Raw genomic sequence first — 23,685 nt, 5'->3', positions numbered from 1 at the left:
TTTTAAGAGGACACGGTGGGGAGGCAGAAGCTTTGTGCTGGGCGCAGCCAGAGCTCGGAATGCCTTGCCCCACGCTCTCAGAAAATTGACGGACCTCATGGCCTTTAGAAGAGCATTAAAGACATGGTTGTTTACCAACTGATTCCCTAACCTGCCTCTATCTCAGGAGTAACACTTAGCGCCAGGACACCTACGGGTAACAGAGCGCTGTACAAATGTCAAAAATAAATAAATAAATAAATAAATGATCGAAATGTGTGATTCTGTGATTTAAGTGTATCACCCACAATATATCAATAGTTTTCATATTTATTTTGTGCATAGTGATCATGTCCTATGGTATGAAGGTTGTTAGATTTGGGGTTTCTAGTTGGCACAGGTAGGTACTTGTGACAAATAGGGACCCTTGCCTCTAGTCAGAGTAAGGGGGTACACTCCTAAAGTAACCCCTGCTCACCCCCTTGGTAGCTTGGCACGAGCAGACAGGCTTACCTCAGAGGCAGTGTGTAAAGCATTTGTGAACACATACATTAATCAAGTGACAACACTACAGATGGACACCACACAGGTTTTATATCAAAAAGAAGTATTCTTTATATAGACTTATCACAATACCACAATCAACAAAAATCCACAATACTGTACTTAAAATGGTAGTTTTAGCTTAATTCTTTTTAGTTCTTAAAATGTGACACTTTGAGTCGATGTACCTTAAGATGCGACACGCAGGGCAACGAAAGTTTTGCAAAGCTGGAAATGCGGAAAAATCCGGTGCAAAGAAATAAAGACGTTCAAGTTCTTCCTGATGTAACACGCTTCTCCAATGATGGGAGAAGTCTCGACTCGATGGGTCAGCTGCTGCGGCGACACCCTTGTTCCGTGATGCGACGACAGCGGCTTTGGAGGCAAAACTCTTCTCTGACGTTGCGAGACGCTTCCGTTCGATGCGACAACTGCTGCGGCGACACCCTTGTTCCGTCATGCGACGACAGCAGCTCCGACGGCGGCACGCTTCTCCGTGGATGCGAGACACTTTTCTTGATGCGGTGCAATATGACCGCTACAGTGGCGACATCCACGATGCGACGGCAGCAGCAGCGACGGTGACACGCTTCCTCTTCGTTGTGAGACGCTTCTCTCGATGTGGTGCAATATGACAGCTACAGCGGTGACAACCATGATGTGACGGCAGCAGTGACGGCGACACCCTTCCTCTTCGTTGCGAGATGCGTCTCTCAATGCGGTGCAATACGACAGCTACAGCGGCGACATCCTTCTTCTTTTGAGTCGCGCTTCCAGCTCCTTGTGACACGCAGTCCCTCAGAAGGCCCAAAACAGCAGCAGGCACTTCCAAAGAACTCTGGGGAGCTGAGGGTTCAAGTTTGTTGTCCCTAAGACTTCAGCAGGAGGCAATCTCTTTTCTCAAGCCCTTGGAGATCCTTCACAAGTTGAATAAAGTACACACAAAGTCCTTTCTCCTTTCTTTGGAAGTCAGGCAACCACTGCAGGCCAATCCCCCAAGCAGCTTGGGGATAGTCTCTCCTCAGTATCTTCAGGTTACTCTCGTCAGCAAAGGTTTCTTCTTGTAGTCCAAAAGTGATCTAATTTCTTGGGATCAGGGTCCCAACATTTATACCCCAAAATCCTTTGTCCTCTGAGGGCAGAGGGGCCTTTGCCTAGTCCAAACCAGTTCTGGAGCACTCTGTCGACATGACTCCTTCTTTCCTTTCACACTGGAAGGCAGAAACATCAGATGCCCCACAGGAGGTGGAGCCAGCATTGTGGAGGAAAGGCACAGCCCTGGAGCACTCTGTTGACATGACTCCTTCTCTCCTTTCACAGTGCAGGGCAGAGACATCAGACGCACCACAGGGGGTGGAGCCAGCACTGTGGGGGGCAGGCACAGTCCTATTCAGGTCCCAGGTGCAACTCCTCCCTCCCATCTACATGCAGATCTCTCTATTCACCCCTGGGCTGACTCATCCTGTCTTATGGAATCCCTCAGCCCTGTCACTCAAACCTTAGACAAGGAATACACAAACTAGCAGAGGCAGGCTTGGCTAGTTAGCCAAGAAAATACCTACTTTCTAAAAGTGATATTTTCAAACACAGATGTTAAAAACAACTTCACTGAAAGATGTATTTTATCATTCTGAGTTCAGGCATACTAAACTCGAATTTCTACCATGTTCCCTGAGTCAGTTAGGATTATAAGATCTAATAATCTAACTGTCAATTGTGGCCTATGGAGAACAGGTAGCCTTGCAATAGTGAAAACGAAAATGGCTGTAATTCACTATTAGGACATTTCACACACACAGGGCATGTCCTACCTTATACTTACAATGCACCTGCCATTGGGGCTACCATAGGGGTGTCTGATATGAAGAAAAGGGAAGGTTTAGGGACTGGAAAGTGGGTGCACTTGCCCAGTAAGCATGGGAGTTCCAGACTGCACACTGGCTCTGCAATGACAGGCCTTAGACACACTTTTACAGGCTTCTTCTGTGGGTGGCACAACCAGTGCTGCAAGCCCACTAGTAGCATTTGGATTAGCAGCCCTCGGCACTCCTGTTGCACGGCACTAGGGTCTGACAGGTAAACCAAACCAGCTAATCATGGAATCACTAATCCATACATCAATTTAGAATAGGGAGAACATATGCACTTCAGCAGTGGTAAAGTGCCCAGAGTCATAAAACCAACAAAAACAGGTCAGACAAAATACAGGAGGAAGGCAAAAAGTTCAGGGATGACCCTGCAAAAAGGGCCAAGTTCAACAAAGGTCTATAATATGTACTCATTTCCACCGCACATATAACCTGCATTTCAATCATCTGGTGCTTCTGCCACTACTGCAGCTGCACTTACTTCTGAATGTGCTAGAGCATTGGAATGAATTTGTGTGATTCATAGCACAAGTTTGTTTTGAGGGCCAGCAAAACCATTCTTTGGCAACTGATAAAAGAGGCTGAAGGGGATTTGCTTTAGTTCTTTTGTGAACTATGCTGGCTTGTACAGCTTTTGTCTAGGAGAAATTGTTAAAAAAAATCCTTTGTTGACTCAGGGATTGAGCGCTTGTCTTGTAGGAGGAATGATTTTTGAAATCTTGTAGAAATTTGAATATCCGCCCTAGTGACATTTTTATGCATTCATATAACATGAGGAGTTGAAATTGAATTTCTTTGTATATTGTATTTTGGTCGACTAGAGAATGCAGTGTATGCCAACTGATGAGAATCTTATGGGCTAAGGACCATGAGTAGACAGAGGAATAAATGATATGGTCGCCATCTTGGAAGTGTAGAAGCTGAAATAATAAATAATAAATTATTCCACACATATGACTCTCTGTCAGCACATAAGATAGCAAGGTTTATTGGAGATCAACAAACAGTGGATTAACGTGCAGCACGGAGACATCAGCAAAGTCACTGAATGTCCAAAGAGGTGACGTGTCCGACTGTTTTTATAGGCCCAAACCGCAAAGGATGTAGCATCTTAACATACGTAGCACAAATTAAGCATGGGTTATTTGACCAATTAGCAAGGGCCTAAGCAGTTGTATACCATTTAAGGTCTGAAACATACTGTTGCTGACCACATGACCCAAGTGGCAGCTTCTGGGACTTTCCACTGTAATGTAAGATATAAGTCTGGTGCTTTTCCAGCTAATAATTGCAACATAATAGTAATGACCAGAAACATATCATCTTCCTTTGCCACGTATCGCTTTTGAGCAAGCCTTGCGTTACAGAAGCTGTTTCTCGGAAGCCAAGGTATTTTTTTATTATTTTGAAGGTCTTATAGAGCGCAGACAAGATCCTTGCGGATATCAGAGCGCTTTACATTAAATCAGGATAATTATACAAATGGATAAATGCAGGTAAGTAACATATACATAAAAGCTCGTGCAAAGGGAAGCAGTAGGGTACAAAAACAAACACATGTCCAATGAATCAAATTGCGGTCAGATAGAGTGATAGAGTGACTGGGTGGACCCTGGTCGTAGTAAGGATGACTGGTAAGGGTACGATTGATCTCTGAGTTTCTTTCGTCTATGATCAGGTGAATTTTGCCATAAGAAGCGTTTAGTGCAGTGAATAACATATTAACTTAACATGGCCTAGAAGCTTACTGCATTTGGTATCATAAAGAAAATGGCTTCTACCGAAGTACATTTTTCACGTGAAGTAGTAAATGAAAGCAGTGGTCTTATTGGCACATGGATGGAGTTTGTAAAATTGAGACAGGAAGCGCTGGGCTGCCATGACAGCAAGACACCCAAATAGAGAGATGGAGAAGGGAAACAAATTAAATACTTGCTGAGACATTGCAGACTTGCTAAAAAAAAAGGTTTGATAATGGATGGTAGGGAAAAAGGGGTTTGGGAAATTAAGTGGTCAGTTAAAGCTGCTTTAATAAATCTATTACTTGAAACTTGTATCTGTAATTGCAAATGTAGTTTGCATGATTGTGCATTGTTGCGAAATAGATGAATGGGTTGAGGATGTGAGAAGCTGCACCAGGAGTAATGAGTTGCATGACTGATGCTGCGATCAAAAGCACTTAGAGCTTGATCAAGAAGCCATGTATCCTCAGTTTGGGTTTCCTTGATTACTGAATCCTAAAGTTTCATACTTCACGTCTCAACATGACCTCACTATTGACCAACCAGCATATGAAATGCATTCTCTCTGTCGCTTTCTCTGTTAACATACACTTGACTATGTACTAGGGAATGTGGCAGAACAGAATCCACTTGAAGGGGAAGTGGAATAGTGGTGGTGTAAAATCTTGGAGGGGTGCCAACGGTTCAACAACTGTAGGCTGGAGACAGGTGAGAGTCCCTTCTTTTGTGATTGCTATAATAACCTTATTTCCTCTAATGTTTGCCTTAACCCTTATGTTTTTCTGAAAGGCAAATGGTTAGATTCTGCTCTAAGGGTTGGATCAAGGAAATTTAACAAATTTTATTAAGAAAGTAGTATTTCTATGATCGAAATTACCACATGGTGTTGTATGGAACAAATTTCTATTCATATTGCTATTGGTATTTGGTTTTATGTCACAGTATTGTCTGTAGGCCTCCAGGAAGTGATCAAAAAAGTCTACTGTGCTACGGGGAGTTCCGCATGTAGTGGAGTTTGTTAGGTTGTGCTGTTCGCACTGATTTTTACCACTGTGTGTTTGTCCCATGCTGGGAGATCAGCACGAATGGCACCATGCGCAGCACAAGAGGACGCTGCTTCTTTGTGCCGCTCGAATAGATGTTCTACTCGAGCGACAGCTTAAACATGAACGGAAGGTTTCTCAATGTGAGCAGTGGCAACCACCTGTGACCGCCCGTGCTGAGAAATCTCATCTGGGGTGGTCTGGAGGAAGATTTTCCGTGCTTGCTCTCACCAACTTCATTTATTCTGACCTTTGTGTGCTAGGCGCAGTGGGAAAAACTCCGCAAACTCCATGAGCAGAGCTGAATTTCATGATCGGGACTAATTGTCTGACAAACTGACATTGTTTGGTGCCAGCTACCTGTCTAATGTCTTTGATTTGAATTCCCACAGGCCAGAGATGATGTAATCCACATGCTGAAGACAGAGAAAACCAAACCTCAAGTATTGGAAGCTCACTATGGGTTTTCAGCCCCAGAGGATGTCCTGCGAGTCCTGCACAGAGATGCGCTTCTGTCCAAAGACAAATCCTTGGGAGACGATGTTTATGAAAAGCCAATGGCTGAGGTAAGGATATACCAAACTATATGAGATTAAAAATCTCATTGAATATGTATGTATAAGAGCTTCTTAAATTTTCTAGCTATGTCTTTTTAGGGCACAAGGCTGGCCTGACAAGTGGTTGATTGAATTATGTGTGAGACTGTTTTCAGCTGTCATGCTTGTGGCCCAGTGCTCAATTGCACCATGGCCTGTAGTTGATAACTTAGCCTGAACATGTGTGATGTTTTTTGTTCATACACGCATATTTGCCTTCCTGACATCCCACTGTTAAAACAAACACAGTCAATTTAGTTCCATATTTATAAATCAGTTCAGTTCAGTTCAGAAAAAACGTTATTTCGGTCAGTATGACCTAAAAAAGTACAACTCCTAGAATCATATATAGCATACACAGAAGCATACAAATATCAATTTGGAACATTATAAAAAACACGATACACCTAAATATATAATCTGGCTACCTTCAAACATGATAATAAAATATATCGTTTTAAGGTGTTGTAGCTAGGCGATAAATACAGTTCATGTCGGAAAGTGCATAGTACAATGAATAAATAGATAATTTAATTAAAACAGGGAATTTTCATTAAAAGAGGCTGGGACCATAGAACAGATGGACTTAATCATTGGCAACAAAATGCTAAATTGTTAAAAATACATTAAATTCCTATAAGAAGACCTAAACCTCCTTGGATGATTTCAATAACACCCTTCTGGTACACCACACGGAGAATAGAAATCCGGCAACTGAATACACAATCTGGATGCTGAGATCAGACTTGAATATCTGAAATACCTCAAGACAGTGGCGGCTACCAATATTCCTGCAAATCTGAACCAACCAGCGTTTCCTTGCCCTACGGTAGCCAGAACAGCTAAAAAAACATGTAGCACTGATTCCTCAGGAAAGTCGCATGCAGGACACGGTACCCTTTGGTGGTTGCTCCACTTAGCCATGAAACATCGGAGCGGAAGGACCCCAAACCTAAATTGTAAAAAGAGCTTTCTTGCCTCAACCGGTTTAATGAGATCTAATATTGGCTCAAAGCGGGCATTATCTTTTACTTCTAAAAAAGCTAGAGACAGTTTGCCCGTTTTGGAACAAGAATAAAGTTGAGCCCTTCTATACTCCTCATAATGGACCTTAATTTGTTTCCTTGTAATTTGAAGGCAGGCACGATCTGGTTCAGCCCAGCAATCACCCAGGCCCATGTTGGTAAGTAGAAGTTTGATATGCGCAAACCATAAAAGTTTGGCTGCACCCTGTACTGACAAAACATCGAGCATCTCCTCTCTATAAGACAGAAGTTCAGGAGTAGACCATAGGCAATGCCAATACATTAAAGGTCTAAAGCTCGACATATCTGCAATCGCCATTAATCTCGTATCTAATCGCAACGGGATCAATGGGGTGCTCGCTGATAATCTGAACAGCTGTCTGAAGTATTGATTTTCTACCTTAGATAGGATCTTAAGTTTAGAATGTCCCCAAACTCGGCGCCATAGAGTGCGCCGCCTCAGGCTTGGGCCTTATAGATTTCTAGTGCCGGGCTGACTGCTCCCTTACTGGATCTACTAAAGAACTTCATGATACCACCTGTCGATTGCGCTAATTTTAATGTCGACTTGGTGATGTGGGCCCCCCAATCCAGATCCTCAGCAATAGTAAGGCCTAAATAAGTAAAAGATGAAACTCTTTCCAGTGGTTTCCCATTTAACAAAGGGTTTGGGTATTTATAAATCTAATTATTCCAGTTCACCGACCTAGGTGTTATTACCACCACAGAGGAAACATTGCGCTGTCAGTATTCACAGTAAGAAAAGCAAAGGGAAAAATGAAAAATAAGAATCATTTGTTGCCACTGGTATTATCTACTGGATACCCTATGAAAATGTGAACACCAGAGCAAATAGACACGGGTACATATTGGCACTGTAGACAGTAGAAATGTGACTTAAGCCACCTCATGTTTTTATATGCAAAATTTGAACCCATTTGGTATGATGTGGTCACAGTGGGAATGTGGGGAGGACGGCCGTGGGCCATCAGCAACACGCCCACTCATTAATTCCCCAGCACCGCGGTGGAATTTGCGCCGCAGTCAAGGGGTTAAGTCCTAAGGACACTATAGTCTTGTCTGTGCGATGTAACTTTTGACCAAGGATACTATCTGGAAGAAAACTCTCTCTTGCTCGACCTTCCAATAACTATAACGTCAAAAACTGTGCTATATCACTGGAAAACTATGGCCAATTGTTGTTTCATGCTTGGTGGGCATGGCTCAATCACATTTGTACTGTGATTGCTTGGGGCAGCTACACTAAGACTGTGATGGCTTGGGTCAACTACACTGGGGCTGTGATGGCTTAGGTCAGCTACAATAGGACTGTGATGGCTTGGGTCAGCTACACTAAGACTGTGATGGGTTTGGTTAGCTACACTAAGACTGTAATGGTTTGGGTCAACTACACTAGGACTGTCAAGGCTTGGGTCATCTACACCAAGACTGTGATGGCTTGGGTCAGTTACACTAGGACTGTAATGGTTTGGGTCAGCTACACTACGACTGTGATGGCTTGGGTCAGCTACACTAAGACTGTGATGGCTTGGGTCAGCTACACTAGGACTATGAAGGATTGGGGCAGCTACACTACGACTGTGAAGGCTTGGGTCATCTACACTAGTCAGTGTGATGGCTTGCGTCATCTACACTAAAACTGTGATGGTTTGGGCAGCTACACTAGGACTGTAATGGCTTGGGTCAGCTACACTACGACTGTGATGGCTTGGGTCAGCTACACTAAGACTGTGATGGCTTGGGTCAGCTACACTAGGACTATGAAGGATTGGGGCAGCTACACTAGGACTGTGAAGGCTTGGGTCATCTACACTAGTCAGTGTGATGGCTTGGGTCATCTACACCAAAACTGTGATGGTTTGGGTCAGCTACACTAGGACTGTAATGGCTTGGGTCAGCTACACTAAGACTGTGATGGCTTGCGTCAGCTACGCTAGGACTGTAATGGCTTGGGTCAGCTACACTAAGACTGTGATGGCTTGGGTCAGCTACACTAAGACTGTGATGCTTGGGTCAGCTAAACTAGGAATGTGAAGGCTTGGGGCAGCTACACTAGGACTGTATTGGCTTGGGTCAGCTACATTAGACAGTGTGATGGTGTGTTGATGTCTAAGGCCTTCACAGCAGATAATTCAAATGACGTAGGAGAGGAGATATTTATGTTTAGCAAACACAACCACTCTAAGACCGTAAGCCGCTAATGGAAAACTCAAATCCATCTTGGTGTACGGTGTATCTGTCTGTGGCATGCAGACTCTGACCCTGATGTCACAGCGTTTTCGTAATTTTCTCATGTTTATAGCTCTATTCTATTTCGTACTTTAGCTTGAACTCAAGTGTTAAGTTCACTCAAAATAGGGGAATTTTAAAAAATGTCTGTCTTTAATGTTTCAGACAGTTGACTACTTGGAAGGTGATCTATTCAAGTTCCTGTGAAACCAGTTTAACATAATTGCTGTTTTTGTATACATTTCTTGTCGATAAAGACATACTGAGAAAAATGAAAAAACAATTCTCTGAAAAGTCTATACCATCAGTATGTTCCCACATAAATAGAAGGCGATACCTTGCATCAAAGAAAGAAAACACACAGCATATGTGATGCTCTAGTAGTGTCTAAAGGTTTTATGTTGTAGTGTTTAACTACTCCATTTGACAAGATGTAAGGAGGCTACCTTTAATCACCCACCAACAAAATGTTTGTGACAGAAAGGGGCACCTACCCCATAGGAATAACAACTTGATCTGTCAGAAGATTAAATAAATAATATTACTAGCACATAAAGAAACATCATCCTTGCAGTCAGTTTTTTGCTTAAAAGGGCATGCTCCGTAGTCAAGAGTGGATCAGCAGACATGCCCACAGTCTCAGCCAACAAATCGGATGCAGATTCTTTTGTGATCATTTAGAGACAGTGATTGGTTGAGGATGCCGATCTTTTAACCCGCTTATTGCTTTCAAATGAGTTCCTGATCCCCTATCTGTGGTTGACATTTATCACCAGCACTGTATATTTTTTTACATCATCTTGTTTGTAGTCACCCTATCTAGGTACACAATTTGTTGCTCGATACATGGGGCAAACCTAGCTTCCATTTTAAGATATCCTGGTTTGCACACAAAAAAGAGAAGCACCTTTTCAAGTGTAGAATTTTTGGAAATGTGGTAACTTTAGTAGTCCTAAACAAGCTGTGGCATTCTAGTTAGCAGTGTTTTGTTTGTATTCTCTTTGTGTCATTTGTCTACTTATCCTCTTTTTTCCCTTGAGATGTGCGGCATTCTAGTTGTCCATGTTTTGTTTGTATCCTCTTCATGGCTTTTGTCTACTTGTCCCCTCTTATCTCTGTGTTAGAAATGGGATTCCTTCCTGATTGGCTGAAGTAAGTACCCAGGCCAGACAGGAACCATCACTCTAGTCAGAGTAAGCTAGACACACATTGCAGTCCTAGTGTAGCTGACCCAAGCCATCACAATGCCAGTTTGGTTGACTCAACCCATCACAATTTTAATGTAGCTGACCGAAGCCATCACTGTCTTAGTGTAGATGACCCAAGCCATAACAGTCTTATTGTAGCTGCTCCAAGACTTCACAGTCCTAGTGTAGCTGACCCAAGCCATCACCGTCTTAGTGTAGCTCACCCTCTGGTAGCTTGGCACAGAGCAGTCAGGCTTATCTAAAGAGGTAATGTGTAAACTATTTGTCCAATACACACACACACACAGTAATCCATTGAATACACCACACAGGTTTATAAAAATAGATTATTGTATTATAAACAAAACAAGACCAAAACAACAAAAACCCAATGTATAGAAGTAGAGATACTGAATATTGAAGGAATAAATGCAGTAAAGTGTTTAGAAGCAAGTAATGCTGAATAGGTTACTTTAGGTCATGCTGATCCGGGCAATGTCAAAGTTCGGGCTGACCTTGTGGAAGCACAGGCCAGCTATAGGTCTTACACCGGCCCTGGTGAACAAGTACCTTACCTAGTCGCAAACAACAAGATCTGTTGGTGTCGAGTCCCGCAGGACCAGGATGGGTCGATCTTCTTCATACAGTGAAGGGGATGCATCAGTTCTAAAGACTGGTGCCGGAGTTGAGAGGCGTCGAGCAATGCACCAGATTCTGGCACACAGTCTAGAGGATGCGTAGATCTCAGCAAGCTGCAGTGGCAGCATTGAGCTGTCTGATGCATCGATCTCTGGAAGCAAAGCCCTGGTTCCGATATGATGTGCTGATTTTACTTGCACATTTGGGTCAATGCGTCAGTTCTGCTACAAGCGAACAGGAGACGCATCAAAATTTGTATTGCAAAACAGCTGCAGAACCAACTTCTGAGATCCAGAACTTGAAGAGGGCACCACAGGAAAGGGTTGGACTTACAGAAGACAGAGTCCAGCAGCACCATCAGAATTGTAGGAAGTGTTTTGTGTTCCTGAGGCTTCAGAAAACAGAAGGCAAGCCAGCAAGCTCTTGGAGATCCCTTGGAGGGAAGGCAGAGTCCAGCTCTCCATCAGCAGCGTCAGGGAGCAGTATGCAGCAGGGCAACAACCATTCCTTCTGACAGAGTTTCAGTTCAAGATCCAGAAGTGTCTGATTTAATGGGTTCAGAGACCCAGTACTTATACACAAAAGTGCCTTTGATGTAGGGGGTGACTGCAAAGCAGGTCTCTGCAGCTCACAAAGATACCTTTCAACACCGTGTCTTCCTGGATATTTGTGGGTTTTAAATCAGTGCTTTGTGTGTGGACAAGACACTACCTATTGAAGTTTGTCAGCCTCTCCCATTCTTCCCTGCCCCGAAAGACCCATCAGAATGCAAATGAATGCAGATGAGTGCTTAGAATGCAGATGAGCCTCACTTTCCCGTGTTTGTGGCTGTCTAAAGGGAATGCACAAAATGTAGCTGTCACCCACCCTAGATGTGTGATGGAGACAGGCTGTCAGACACACAGAGTTAAAAGCACATTTAAATGTCTACTTTCTAAAAGTGGCATTTCTAAAACAGTAATGGTAAATCCAACTTCATCATTAAGGAGGATTTATCATTACTTTTCCAAACATATGAAACATGAAAAAGCTACTCTTCTCTGGTCAAGAATTACAGCTTAAAAGTGCATTAAGAAATTCCCAATGCTAACCTGTGAGAGGAGTAGGCCTAATAGTAGTGAACAATGAAATAAGGTGTTTGTCACTACCAGGACATGCAAAACATAAAAGTACATATCCTAATAGTTACACAGCGCCCTTTGGCCACTTAGGGCCTATTTTAGGGAGACTTATGTGTAATAAAAGAGGAATTTCAAGCCTGGTAATTAGTTTTAAATGCCAAGTCAAAGTGGCAACACACTGCACACACAGGCCCTGCAGCGGTAGGCCTGAGACAGGTTCTAAAGGCTACCCTTTATGGGTCACAATTAGTGCTGCAGACCCACAAGCAGCATTAGAAGTACAGGCCCTGGATATATGGTATACCACTTTACAAAGGACTTCGAAGTAAACCAAATATGCCAAACAGGTGTAAACCAATTATGCCATGTATAGAGGAGTGAGCGCATGCACTTTAGCACCAGTTAGCAGTGGTAAAGTGTCCAGAGTCCTAAAGCCAGCAAAACAAAAAGGTCAGAAAAAGAGGAGAAAGGCAAAATGTTTGTGGTGATTCTTGAGAGAGGAACATTTTCCAATAATCTTCCTTATGCCCAAACTGACATGTATGCCTGTGTCTAGTGTCTCCTGTTTGTCTTCATGTGATTTTATCACCGAATGCTATTGAGAACTCTGTTTACTTGTGTTCAGAGACAGTTTCCCTGGAGCTCTGCTGTGCTACGAATTTCGGTGCATGCACTGGGGGCTTATCAGTGCTTAATCTGAGCCGGCGGTTTCCGGTGCACCGGTACTTAATTGTCAGCACCGGTACTTATAACAATCTGCCACATGGGTGTACTGTCTATCTAATTTAGAGATGAGGACAACATCAGTTGATTATTCATTCAATATACATTAAAAATGTTTTATGTGTAGCTTGAAAAAGCGTGAGTTTTCTGTCTAAACCAGGAGTGTTTGTGTGTATACTCGTAATGCGTTCACATGTATTCAAGATAGACCCACTAAACATATGCATGAGGTCTTTAAAATCTGATGTCCCTTCTTGTGATGTCACTTCCTGTAAAGTCATGGCTTGTGATGCTGCTTCCTTTGATGTCACTTCCTGTGATGCCACGTTCGATGTCACGTGCCGTGATGTCACAGGTCATGATGTCATGCATCGTGATGTCACCTGCATACTGCCAAACTTGGTTAGTTCCCCCACTTATTTTTTTAGGACTTGTGCCCAGATTGCAGTGATAGAATATCACTACAATTTAAATGGTTTATTTAGGCGCGTGTTTTCAAAGAAAATCAAGCAATAGAAAGCCCTTGTTTAAGTGCGTATTTTGCAAATAAATCATGTGCACTCGGAAATAAAAGTAATGGTGCATCAGCAAATTAAATTACAAATGAATGCAATAAGTTGAATGTATATATAGATTTTATTTGCCGGTGCAAGATTACCTTTAACCCCACGCGTGCGGTGCATTTTCCCGCTGTGCGCTGACTTTTGCGAAAAAATCAGATTCTGCATACCGATCAAAAGAAAAGAAATGAGAGTGAAGATGAAGTCAAAAAGTGGTAAATAATGGGCAGGCTCTAAGCCCTTTTTATTTTAATTTTTGTTAGAAAAAGATCTTACAAAAATTGTTCTGGAAGGAGTTAGTCAAAAACATGAGGAAAGGGGATGAGGACACAAAATAAATATTTGTATGCTTTAAAAGAAGTAAACAAGAAACAAGAGGCATTACTATATAAGTGGAGATATACTCCTAGAATTGAAAGACACAATATGAAACTGTGAGTAGGCTTCAAATAAATGTCATCAGGTATATTTTCAGGAAATGGGTAATCAACATTAGTGAATGGGCAACATATTTATCAGACACAAATGGGTCTTGGACATAGCCAGACACACAAATGTGATAGAAAACAAGGCAAGGTTTTGAAAGGTATGTGTGGTAAGAGGAGACACAGAAGATTAACCAGTTTTCATGAAGCTTGTGGCTCATTTAAACTACCACTGAGTTGGGAGCCAAGAGGTTTAACCTTTGGCCCACTAGATGATTTACCTTTTTTGAGTACACATGGAGGACACTCCATAGCATCTAGTACCTGAGCAAGAATAGACATCCAGTGTCTGTGGGAGGTTATTTGCTTCAATGTGACTGACCGAAGGAATACATCAGAAATAAAGCAACAAAAGCTTCTGCTATGCTGTTTTGTAAGGGGGAAGACATAAGAATCTCATTAATACAAAAGCAATGACCAAGTAATGCTGCAGTTTGGAATAGGTTAATTAATTAAAATACTCTAACTTTCACACCATTGCTCAAACAGCATGTATTGGAAATGATCCTTTCTACAGGGTCACCCCCAAACCTATTGCCTTCCTCCTTCCCTTATTGCTGGATTTGTTTTTGCTGGCCATAGGACTCTGTGCACTTTCCCACTGGTAACCAGTGCTAAAGTGATTGTGCTCTCCCTAAAACATTGCTTAATTGATTTACACCTGTCTGACATATTTAATTTATCTAAATGTCCCTAATAAAGTGCACTGCATGTGCCCAGGGCCTGTGAATTCAATGCTACTAATGGGCCCTCAGCTCCACCCGTGGCCTATCCCCAGAGGAGCTGAGGGAATGGAGGGAGGAGAGAGAATTCAAGCGGCAGATTGCCAAATCTAAGAAGGAGGCCGAAGAGAAAAAGGCTGAAAGGGAGTCAAAAAAGGCTGAGGCAGAGAAAGCCTTAGCATAGAAGAAACATTTAGTGGCTCATGAACTGAGTCTGAAAGAGCCGGATAACAAGGTCAGGCAGGCAGATTCAAGCAGTGATGGTGACAGCATACATACAGTACCTGATGGAGACAAAAGAGTTTTCATGCCCAAGGATTTGGTGCCCAGATATGCAGTGGAGATGGCATTGATGAATGTTTTTCTGCTTATGAAGTTGCACTGAAGGTTCACAGGGTTCCTGAGGAGCACTGGGGGTGGAGGTCTATGGATACACACGCCAATATGTGGGAGGGACACACCTCTGACATTAGAGGTTGGGCACCAAACAAAGTATACCCCTATGAAGCCCCTTTTAATTGCCAAATTTCTCCTAACTCCCGAAAAGTATCGCCAAAGATTCAGGGACACACAGAAGGTCCCCAACCAACCCTTGGTACATTTTGTAGATTACTCCAGTAAGGCACTGAATGGGTGGGTAAGGGGCAACAAGGTTAGTGATTTTAATGGGCTGTACCATTTAATCATGAGAGAGCACAAGCTCAGTATCTGTTTTTCTGAGTTGCACCAAAACCTGGTTAATAGCAAGCAGACTGACCCCGGGACGTTTGCGGAGGAGGCGGACATCTGGGTCAGCACCAGAGTGTCCAAAGGTACCTGCAGTGACCCCAAAAAAAGTGGTTTAGGTTCCCCAAAACATAGTGAGGGGGAGATCAAGGGGGACCCAGACCAGTCTCTGGTTAAGGGTGAAGGAAAGTGTTCCCATGTCCCTTCTAAGAAGAAGGGCAGTGGTTCTTGTAAGCGGTGGCCAAGTGTGCCCCATTTCCAGCCCCAATGCTTTGATTGTTCCCAGTTAGGACACGAGTAGGTGGACTCTGTCTGTCCAAAGAAACCACCCACTGGTGGGAACTCTACAGGAGTGGCCAATGTGGCCTTAGGGGTAAATAGTCCCCGGGGGCAGGCCATAGACCATGCCATGATCTCCCTCAGCTGGGAGTTAGACCAAGAGGGTGAGCTGGTGATCCCTCAGGGTGAGAGTTGTCACTTCCACCAGGTGAAAGTGAATGGGATCCCAGTTACTGCTTTGAGGGATACCGAGGCTAGCCAGACTATGATAGTGTTAAAATTAGATTCCCCAGAGCAGTACACCTGGCAGGTGTGTGGGGTGACTCGGGCCCTTGGTTTTTTTTCACCCTCTGGACTTGGTATTCCTGGAATTGGATGGGGAGGTGACCAAGAGGAGGGTCATAATTAGTCCCCTGATTCCCATAGACTGTATTTTGGGAAATGAGTTGTCCCCAGGTGCCAGGAGAACTGATAGGGGAGACCACCATGAGCTCCATGACGAATACATTTTCTGTACCCACTGCCAAGTAGAGGGTACAGGAGCCCCGATGTAAGGGCAAGGTGAGGGAGCACTCACCTTTGACTCCTGCTCAGCCTCAGGATACTGATCCTGGGCTGGGTGACCAGTTTCAGGATGCCACCCCTGAACTGTTGCATATTAGATTGGAAAAAGGGTGCAAGGCACTTAGGTTACTGCCTCCCCTCTCTGAGAAACCTCAGAGATCAGAGAGCCCTGGACAGATACAGACAGCTGTCAGTGGCTTCTGTTGGTTGTTGTCCTTGTGGACAGAGTTGTCCCTAGGTTGGGGACAGAAGTCCTATCCAAGGGGTGGAATGGGCCACATCTTTTGTTGGCCATGGTGGTACTGTCTGCCTACTGGGATGCATCTGTTAGGATATTTAAGTGAGGTGCTGCACAGATGGGGTCCACAGTTAAGGAGAAGGATTCCCCAGGGGTCAGTTCAGTGACCCCTGACAGTATAGACAGAGGGATCCAACTCAGTTCAGAGAGGCAGAGAACTGACAAGTGCCCTTGCAGTAGTGGGCCATTTGTCCATGCTCTATCGCCTAAGCAGGGAAGTCCATAATGGTATTGATTAGTCTACCCTGGCTTTAAGCTGGAAGTGGGTTGTGTTGGAAATGGCCCTTTCTAAATTGTCACCCCCAAACGTTTTGCCTTCCTCCTCCCCTTTTTGCTCAATTTGTTTTTCTTGGACTTAGGATTCTGTGCACTTTACTACTGCTAAGCAGTGCTATACTGCTTGTTCTCTCTCCCTAAAACATTATATAATTGGTTTACACCTATCTCACATATTTTATGTACCTATAAGTCCCTAGTAAAATGCACTACATGTGCCCAGAACCTGTGAATTTAATGCTACCAGCGTGCCTACAGCACTGATTGTGCCACCCACTTAAGAAGCCCTATGTCTCAGGCCTGCCACTGCAGAACCTCTGTGTGCAGTTTACACTACCATATAGACTTGGCAGTTAAACACCTTGCAAAGTCTTAAACTCTCCTTGTGTTACATATGTCACCTCTAAGGTAGTCCCTAGGAAGCCCATAGGGCAGGGTGCTGTGTAATTAAAAGATAGGACATGTATATTTGAGTTTTACATGTCCTGGTAAGGAATAACCTCAGAAATTAATTTTCACTACTGTGAGGCATTCCCCTCTCATAGGATTACATTGGGGATTTCCTTGTTATATCGATTAATCTGCAATTCCAGATTGGAAGAGAGTAGATCAGTCATGTTAAATACCTATGGATTTGGAAAGATAAATCCTTTAATGGTAAAGTTGAATTTATCATTACAATTTTTAAAATGCCACTTTTAATAGTTTTTCCGTTATTCACAGGTACTTTTTCTTTAGGTCTACTGCATGTTCAAATTACTGTTGAGATTCACGCAATGGTGGTATCCCTATAGAATTTTTGGGAATCGGTTGTCTGCCTGCTCACTCTTTCAGGGATTTATTCACATGGCCATGACTTCTATCTACACTGATCAACCTCTTACTAATTTCATTACTTACATGGATTCTTGAATGTATAATACCCTCCCGGATGACTGCTAATTGTATATATTAATATGCTACAATTGTATTGATTTCGCTATATGTTTTTTAGATTTCCCCTGAAGAAGGGTGCAATATGCACCCGAAATGCATTGGGAATGACCACTGACAATCATGTAACCATTGTCATCTGGATATTTAACAATTGAAGCTACCGTGCTTTTGAATAAAAGAAGCATTGAAACACGTCGGATGAATCATTGCTTCACTGATTATTGTTGCAAACATGTTTTTTAGTTGATAACCATTTAATTGATGATTCATGTGATATATGATGTTTTGATGAGTTTACTAGACAACAGAAATTAGAATTTTCACTCAGTACGAGTGTCTCAAGGTAGTGCAGTTTCTGTCTAGAGCAAGCTGCTCTAGTTCTTTTTGTACCTTTAGAATATTGGAATTTTTCTGGTCTTAGCCATTTGGTGCCTGCTTTCTGTTTCTGATCAGTCTGGGATGGGTGACAGCTTGGCTTTGTGTAGTCCCCTTAGAGAGCCACACACAAAGAGAGCTTAGGTGTGACCTAATGGGCCTTTATGGCTCATCCTGACAGGATGGCAGGGAGGAGCTGGGCACAGCCTCACACTTACACCTTAATAAGCTGTATCCTGTCCCCACCCAAAGGTCTGCCTAAGCCATTGTAGTGCGTCTGGAGCCAGGGCAGGATAGGTGAGCCTCTGTGCACTTCATAGACTTTCTTTGATGTCCCCCACACTTCAAAGACATCCCTTGGTATAAGTACTGGACCTCTGACACCATGACTTCAGTACACTTCTGGACCTGTGACCACTCTGCCAAGAATAACTGCTGTACTGCTGAAAGGGACTGCCATTCTACTGGACTGCTGCTTTGCTGGGCTGCTGCTTTGCTTGACTCCTGCCTCGCGGTGCTGCTTGCTGCCTGCTGTTCCCTGCCTGGGTGAGAAGGACTAGATCTGCATCAGTTGAACCAAGAGTAACTTGAAGGGCTTGCTGGGTTGCTCCTGATCTGAAGTATCAGAGACATAAGAGACTTCCAAACCGTATGCTGCTGCATCTGCCATTTATGAGTATGCCTGCTAAGTTGTCACCCCAGTCCTGGACCCTTGGAAGTGAGGCCTAAAGTGCTTGCCTCAAGGATACCCATGCATCTGGAACCGGCACATCAACACTGTTGCGTGAATCAGAACCAGTGTATCGCATTTGGAACCAGCGCATCAACGCCATTGCGTGGATCAGAAGGTACATTCATTCATAACAAGTGCATCGCACTCGGGATTGACGCGCCCCCTGATGCACAAGCAGTAGCACCAAATCACATTTGGAACCAGTGCATTGCTATTGAAACCAACGCATCACCTCCGTTGCTTGGAGAAAATCGATGCATTTCCTCCACTGCGTGGCACAACACAGACACTTCTCTTTGTCTGCATCTTCTTTGACAGTGACGCAGCCCGGATCAATGTACTTTTTTTCAGCGGGCCTAACTGGGTCCCTGTATCCAGCCAGTGCTCCATCACGATTGGCCTGAACTTTTGACATTGTCCCGGGCCAGCACGACAATATAATGTACATAAGCGCTTACTGCTTCAAAGTGCTATTTTACAGTCTTTTCTTTATGAATTTAGGTCACAAATTCTACTTATTGGATTTTTGTCTTTTTGGTCTTGTTCTATTTATAAATTTAAGCTCAATTTTCTAACCTGGGGTGGAGTCATTTTGTGGTGTTTTCACTTTGTTTCTCTTTGAAGTGTTACACAAATATTTCACACATTGCCTCTTACTCGTGACTGCTCTGTGTTAAGCTACCAGAGGTGAGCACAGGTTTATATAGGGTGTGTTTGTGACTTACCATGACTAAGATTGTGGCTCCTGCTTGAACAGGGTGCATACCTCTTCCAATTAGAAACCCAATTTCTAACAGTATGCTCTCCAAGCATACATTAACTGCTCTACATTCGCCCTTCAATAATAATAATGGAATGGTTTCTCAATGTATTTGTTACCAGCTGGAAAATTGCACTATTATTCTCTCGGAGAATCAGAAGACAGGCCTCAGCCCAATGAATGAACAGCAAAATAATGTCCAAACCCAGAATAAATCGACACATTCCTTCTGTACTTGCAAAGCAATATCCCATGCAGTTTCATAACAAAGGATCAGGGGAAAACAACGCTTCCCAGATAAGGAAACTAGACCAGCAGGATTCTTTCTTAGCATTAGCGTTTGCAGTTCCTCCCACAGGCTTCTTGCTGGCTTCCCACAAGAATCAGTAAACCCAGGCTTTCTCCGCTTCTCAGTAAGAACCATTCTGGGCTTCAGGTGAATGAATATAATCCATAGAACCAGCATCCTTCAAGGTTCCCATCACACACACACCTTGCTTCAGTAAGCATTTTGTAAAAACTGTGACTTGTGTAGCTTTAAGCTTTATTGTCATTTGGCTGTCATCCGTTCCTGAAAAGCATGTCAGTCAATTAACTTGTGGACCTCAACCACAGGTTTCCATCACATACCTTGTGTTCTTGACAAGTTTGCAAAATGTTTATAGACACTCATAATGAGACATTAAGACCCTCAACACAGGTGTAGTGCCCTCCCCAGCCTGGGCACCCACCAATGACTATGCCAGAGACAGAGTTTGGTATTACACGTCTTTATTTATCTGCCTGTAACCCCAAACTCAACTTTCTAAACCTGCATTCACTTCACTACACTCTAACACGTAAGTCACAGTTCTATGGAGTCCATCAAGAGTCAAAAGCCGTCCATCATTGCTAACTCACATGACACTTTATCTCCCCCTCTGTTATATAAAAATATTGCTATTTTTTACCACCTGTATACAATCATAGCTCTTCAAAAAGTCTCCGTGGCGCTCTAATCACACATCCTGATTATGCCGTCTGAAATTGGAGACAGGCAGTAAAATTCTCCGTGATCTAGATTGAGGATGCAGGAACAACAGCAGTCAAAGGGTTTCAAATTGTCCTTTCAGACCCAGTCAATGTCTCTATATTGACATCAGTGTGTGACGAGCAATGAGCCACATGTCGTAAATAAGAGGAATCTTGCATAATGGACTTTCTAGGACATTAGGCATGCACCATGTGTCCTTTGCTGGTCCCAGCATGAAATGGCTCAGCATCAAAAGGAGCAAGAGATGTTCATTATCTAGACTGACTGACAAACACTCGATCTCCTCTAGTGAAAGTAACATCTTTTGCATGTCAGTGCTTGTCTGTGTATGCCTTCACTTTCCTTTCATGATCCATGTCTTTTATACGAGTTTCTTCCTCAGTACTTGATCCTGTTGGTCCATTGGGGTAACTTGGTCATGATGGTTCTCCCGAACATCAAGGTTGCAGGGTTTTCACCTCTGGTTAAATCAGGGGTTGAACGGTGAGCTGGAAGAGTGGAATTCAAGACAGTTTTCAGATTGAACTTTTCCAATATAGCCTGCTGAACAGCTTTCTTAAGAGTACTCATGAAACATTCGACAAGGCCATTGGCCTGTGGCCAAAGAGGTGTGCTCTTCTGATGCTTCACATTAAGGTGACTGAGAAAATCTCTGAATTCTCGACTATTGAAAGGTGGGCCGTTGTCGGATTTTCAGATCGCAAGAACACCCCATGTCGTGAACATACCATCTAATCTCTCAAGGACTCGTTCTTGTGTGATAGATGACAGATCTTCTATCAGTGGAAAACCGTAGTATTCATCGACAATCACCATCAGGTGTTGTCTATTGCCAAGAGGACCGAAGAAGTCAAAGGCAATTCTTTCCCATACATGCTTTTGCAACTCTGACATGATTAAGATGTGTTGAGTGGTTTTAAATGAAAAGCAGTTGCATAGATGATAACCCTTCAATTCTCTTTCAACTCTCTCATCGAGCTAAGGGAACCAGACCTGGTCTCTGAGAACTCGTTTTTTGGCAACGATTCCATGATGTCCTTCATGGGCCACTTTAGTTATCTGTTGTCGCAGAATACCAATTCTTGAAACTCTCAGGATAATGCCTTTTTGAGTAATGGACAATTCTTCTTTGACATTTTTTAATTTCTGGTGTTCACTGCCACTGGTAAGAGGTCAAGTGTGCTCGTTGTGTAATAATGTCTTTTCATTTTTATATGTCACTATCTTGACTCGTGGCAGTGACAATTTGTTCCAACGAAATGGCAGCTGGTGTGTTTGATTTCACAATGAAATTTATGTAGGCTTCAGCGGTCTTGGAAGGGGTACGATGGCACTGAAGCACTTGTGAGAAGTAGTCAGCAAGCTTTCGATCATTCCCTGGACGGTGCACGACTGTGTAGTTGCATTTTTGTAATTATAGACCCCCAACGTTCAATGTGAGGACGCATCTTGGCCTTGTATTGCCAAAGATGGTCAACAATGTTTGATGATCTGTCACAAACGTAAAAGGTTTTCCATATAATAATAAGTGGGAATGTTCATAAGTCCACACCACTGCTAAACATTATTTTTCAGCTCGTAAAGAAGCACGGTCAGTTTGGGACAAACCTCTGCTTGCTTATGGCACAATTTGTCTCCAAGTGTTTGGGTGTCTGCTGTGCTGTGCTAGGATTGGCCCTAACCTGATAGGGTTAGCCTAAATTCCAACCTTGGTAATGAAGGTTTTGATCAAAGTAAGCCATCTCAATAGCGTTCTCAATAGCTTGTTTGATTTTCTTGAAGCTTTCCTTGGATAAATGTGACCAATGAACTGAAACATTCTTTGTCGTCAAGCATGTGCGGCGGCAAAGTCTTGCATATATCTCGAACATGCCTATAAATGAACGTAACATGGAAACATTTTGTGGGAGACTGGGTGCTGCCAACGCTTGCACTTTAGATGGATCAGGTGTCATACCCCCATCAGAAAAGATATGGCTAAAGAATTTTACATTTGTCTTATGGAACTCAAATTTCTCTGCATTCAAAGTTAAACCTGCATTAATAAGTAAACCGCACACTTGCGCGAGAGCTTTATCATGCTCTTTCTGTATAGCTTCGGAAACCAATAAGTCATCACTATAATTGAATGCATTCATGACAGGCTGTATGATAAGTCAAATTACATCTTGAAAAAGCTCTGTAGCTGGTGACACACCAAAACGTAGTCTTTTATATTGGAACAGACCAATATGTGTAGAAAAGGCTGTAATGTACCTGCAATTCTCCTCGAGTTCCAACTGCTGATATCCTTAATTCAATTCAAGGCGAAAGTAGACTTTTGTACCATTCAATTGTGTTATGTTGGCAATGTGCGGACCTGGATGTTGTTTTCTTTCAATGCCTTATTTGCTTGCATGTCAACACAGATCCGTACAGTTCCTTCACTTTTTTTTTTGGGTACTACCACTCTGGGAGAAAGTCATGGCATTGGACCAGTGGAACTCTCAATGATATCATGTTTGAGTAATGATTCAAGTTCTTTTTGAACAGCTTAATGTAAATGAAATGTACTTCATCTGTGTCTTTGAGCAACAGAATGGACGTCCTCATTTATGTGTAATTGTACTTTTTTAGTCTTGAGCTTTCCTAACTTTATTTATTTATTGTTTATTTGAGAGTTTTATATAGCGCTGGCCAGACCCGAGGGTATCGGAGCACTTTACAACATATGAGTCAGGAAATCACATAAACGCAATAGTCTTGAGGAAAACATAATAGCGTGGTAGTATATATAATGGTATAATGGATCCTGGCGCTTCGTTTAGGTATGGGTATGCTGTACCGCCTTGAAGCAGGGAGGTCGGATGGAGTCATAGCGGTGTGCACGTTGGCTCAAGCCAGCCCCCTTTATGGGTGTGGGGGTAAGGAAGGTGTCCGGTGGCTTGGCGGAGGTAGATGACTTGATGGCAGAGAATCTTGCATCTGTCCGATTCCAGCTAGTGTGCTCTATCGGCAGCTATCAATACATGGGCGGACGATTGAGAAAGAGGTCTTTGAGCTGCATTTTACATTTTGGAAAGGATGGGGTAGTTCTGATGTAGACTGGGATTGAATTTCAGCTCTTGGGCGTGCTTCCAGAAAAGGAGCCGGCTGCGTTTTTTTGTTTACGGGTTGTTGGCGGGATGAGGAGAAGCATATTGGAGCTCCTGAGGGTCCTAGTCTGGCTGGCCTTCTTAAGTT

General features: G+C 43.1%; 1 protein-coding gene across 4 annotated transcripts in view; it reads left to right on the top strand.

The window, feature by feature from the left end:
* Positions 1 to 23,685, top strand: part of FILIP1 (filamin A interacting protein 1) — a 751,153-nt gene that overhangs the window by 368,197 nt on the left and 359,271 nt on the right. For all 4 annotated transcript variants that reach the window (XM_078648080.1, XM_078648077.1, XM_078648078.1 and 1 more), the window contains exon 3: positions 5,568 to 5,741. In XM_078648080.1, the coding sequence (XP_078504206.1) occupies positions 5,568 to 5,741 (174 nt within the window). The remainder of the gene's footprint in view (positions 1 to 5,567; positions 5,742 to 23,685) is intronic.

This window comes from Lissotriton helveticus, chromosome 6 (assembly GCF_964261635.1).
Source record: "Lissotriton helveticus chromosome 6, aLisHel1.1, whole genome shotgun sequence".
NCBI lineage: Eukaryota > Metazoa > Chordata > Amphibia > Caudata > Salamandridae > Lissotriton > Lissotriton helveticus.
This window is presented reverse-complemented; position numbering and strand designations above follow the sequence as displayed.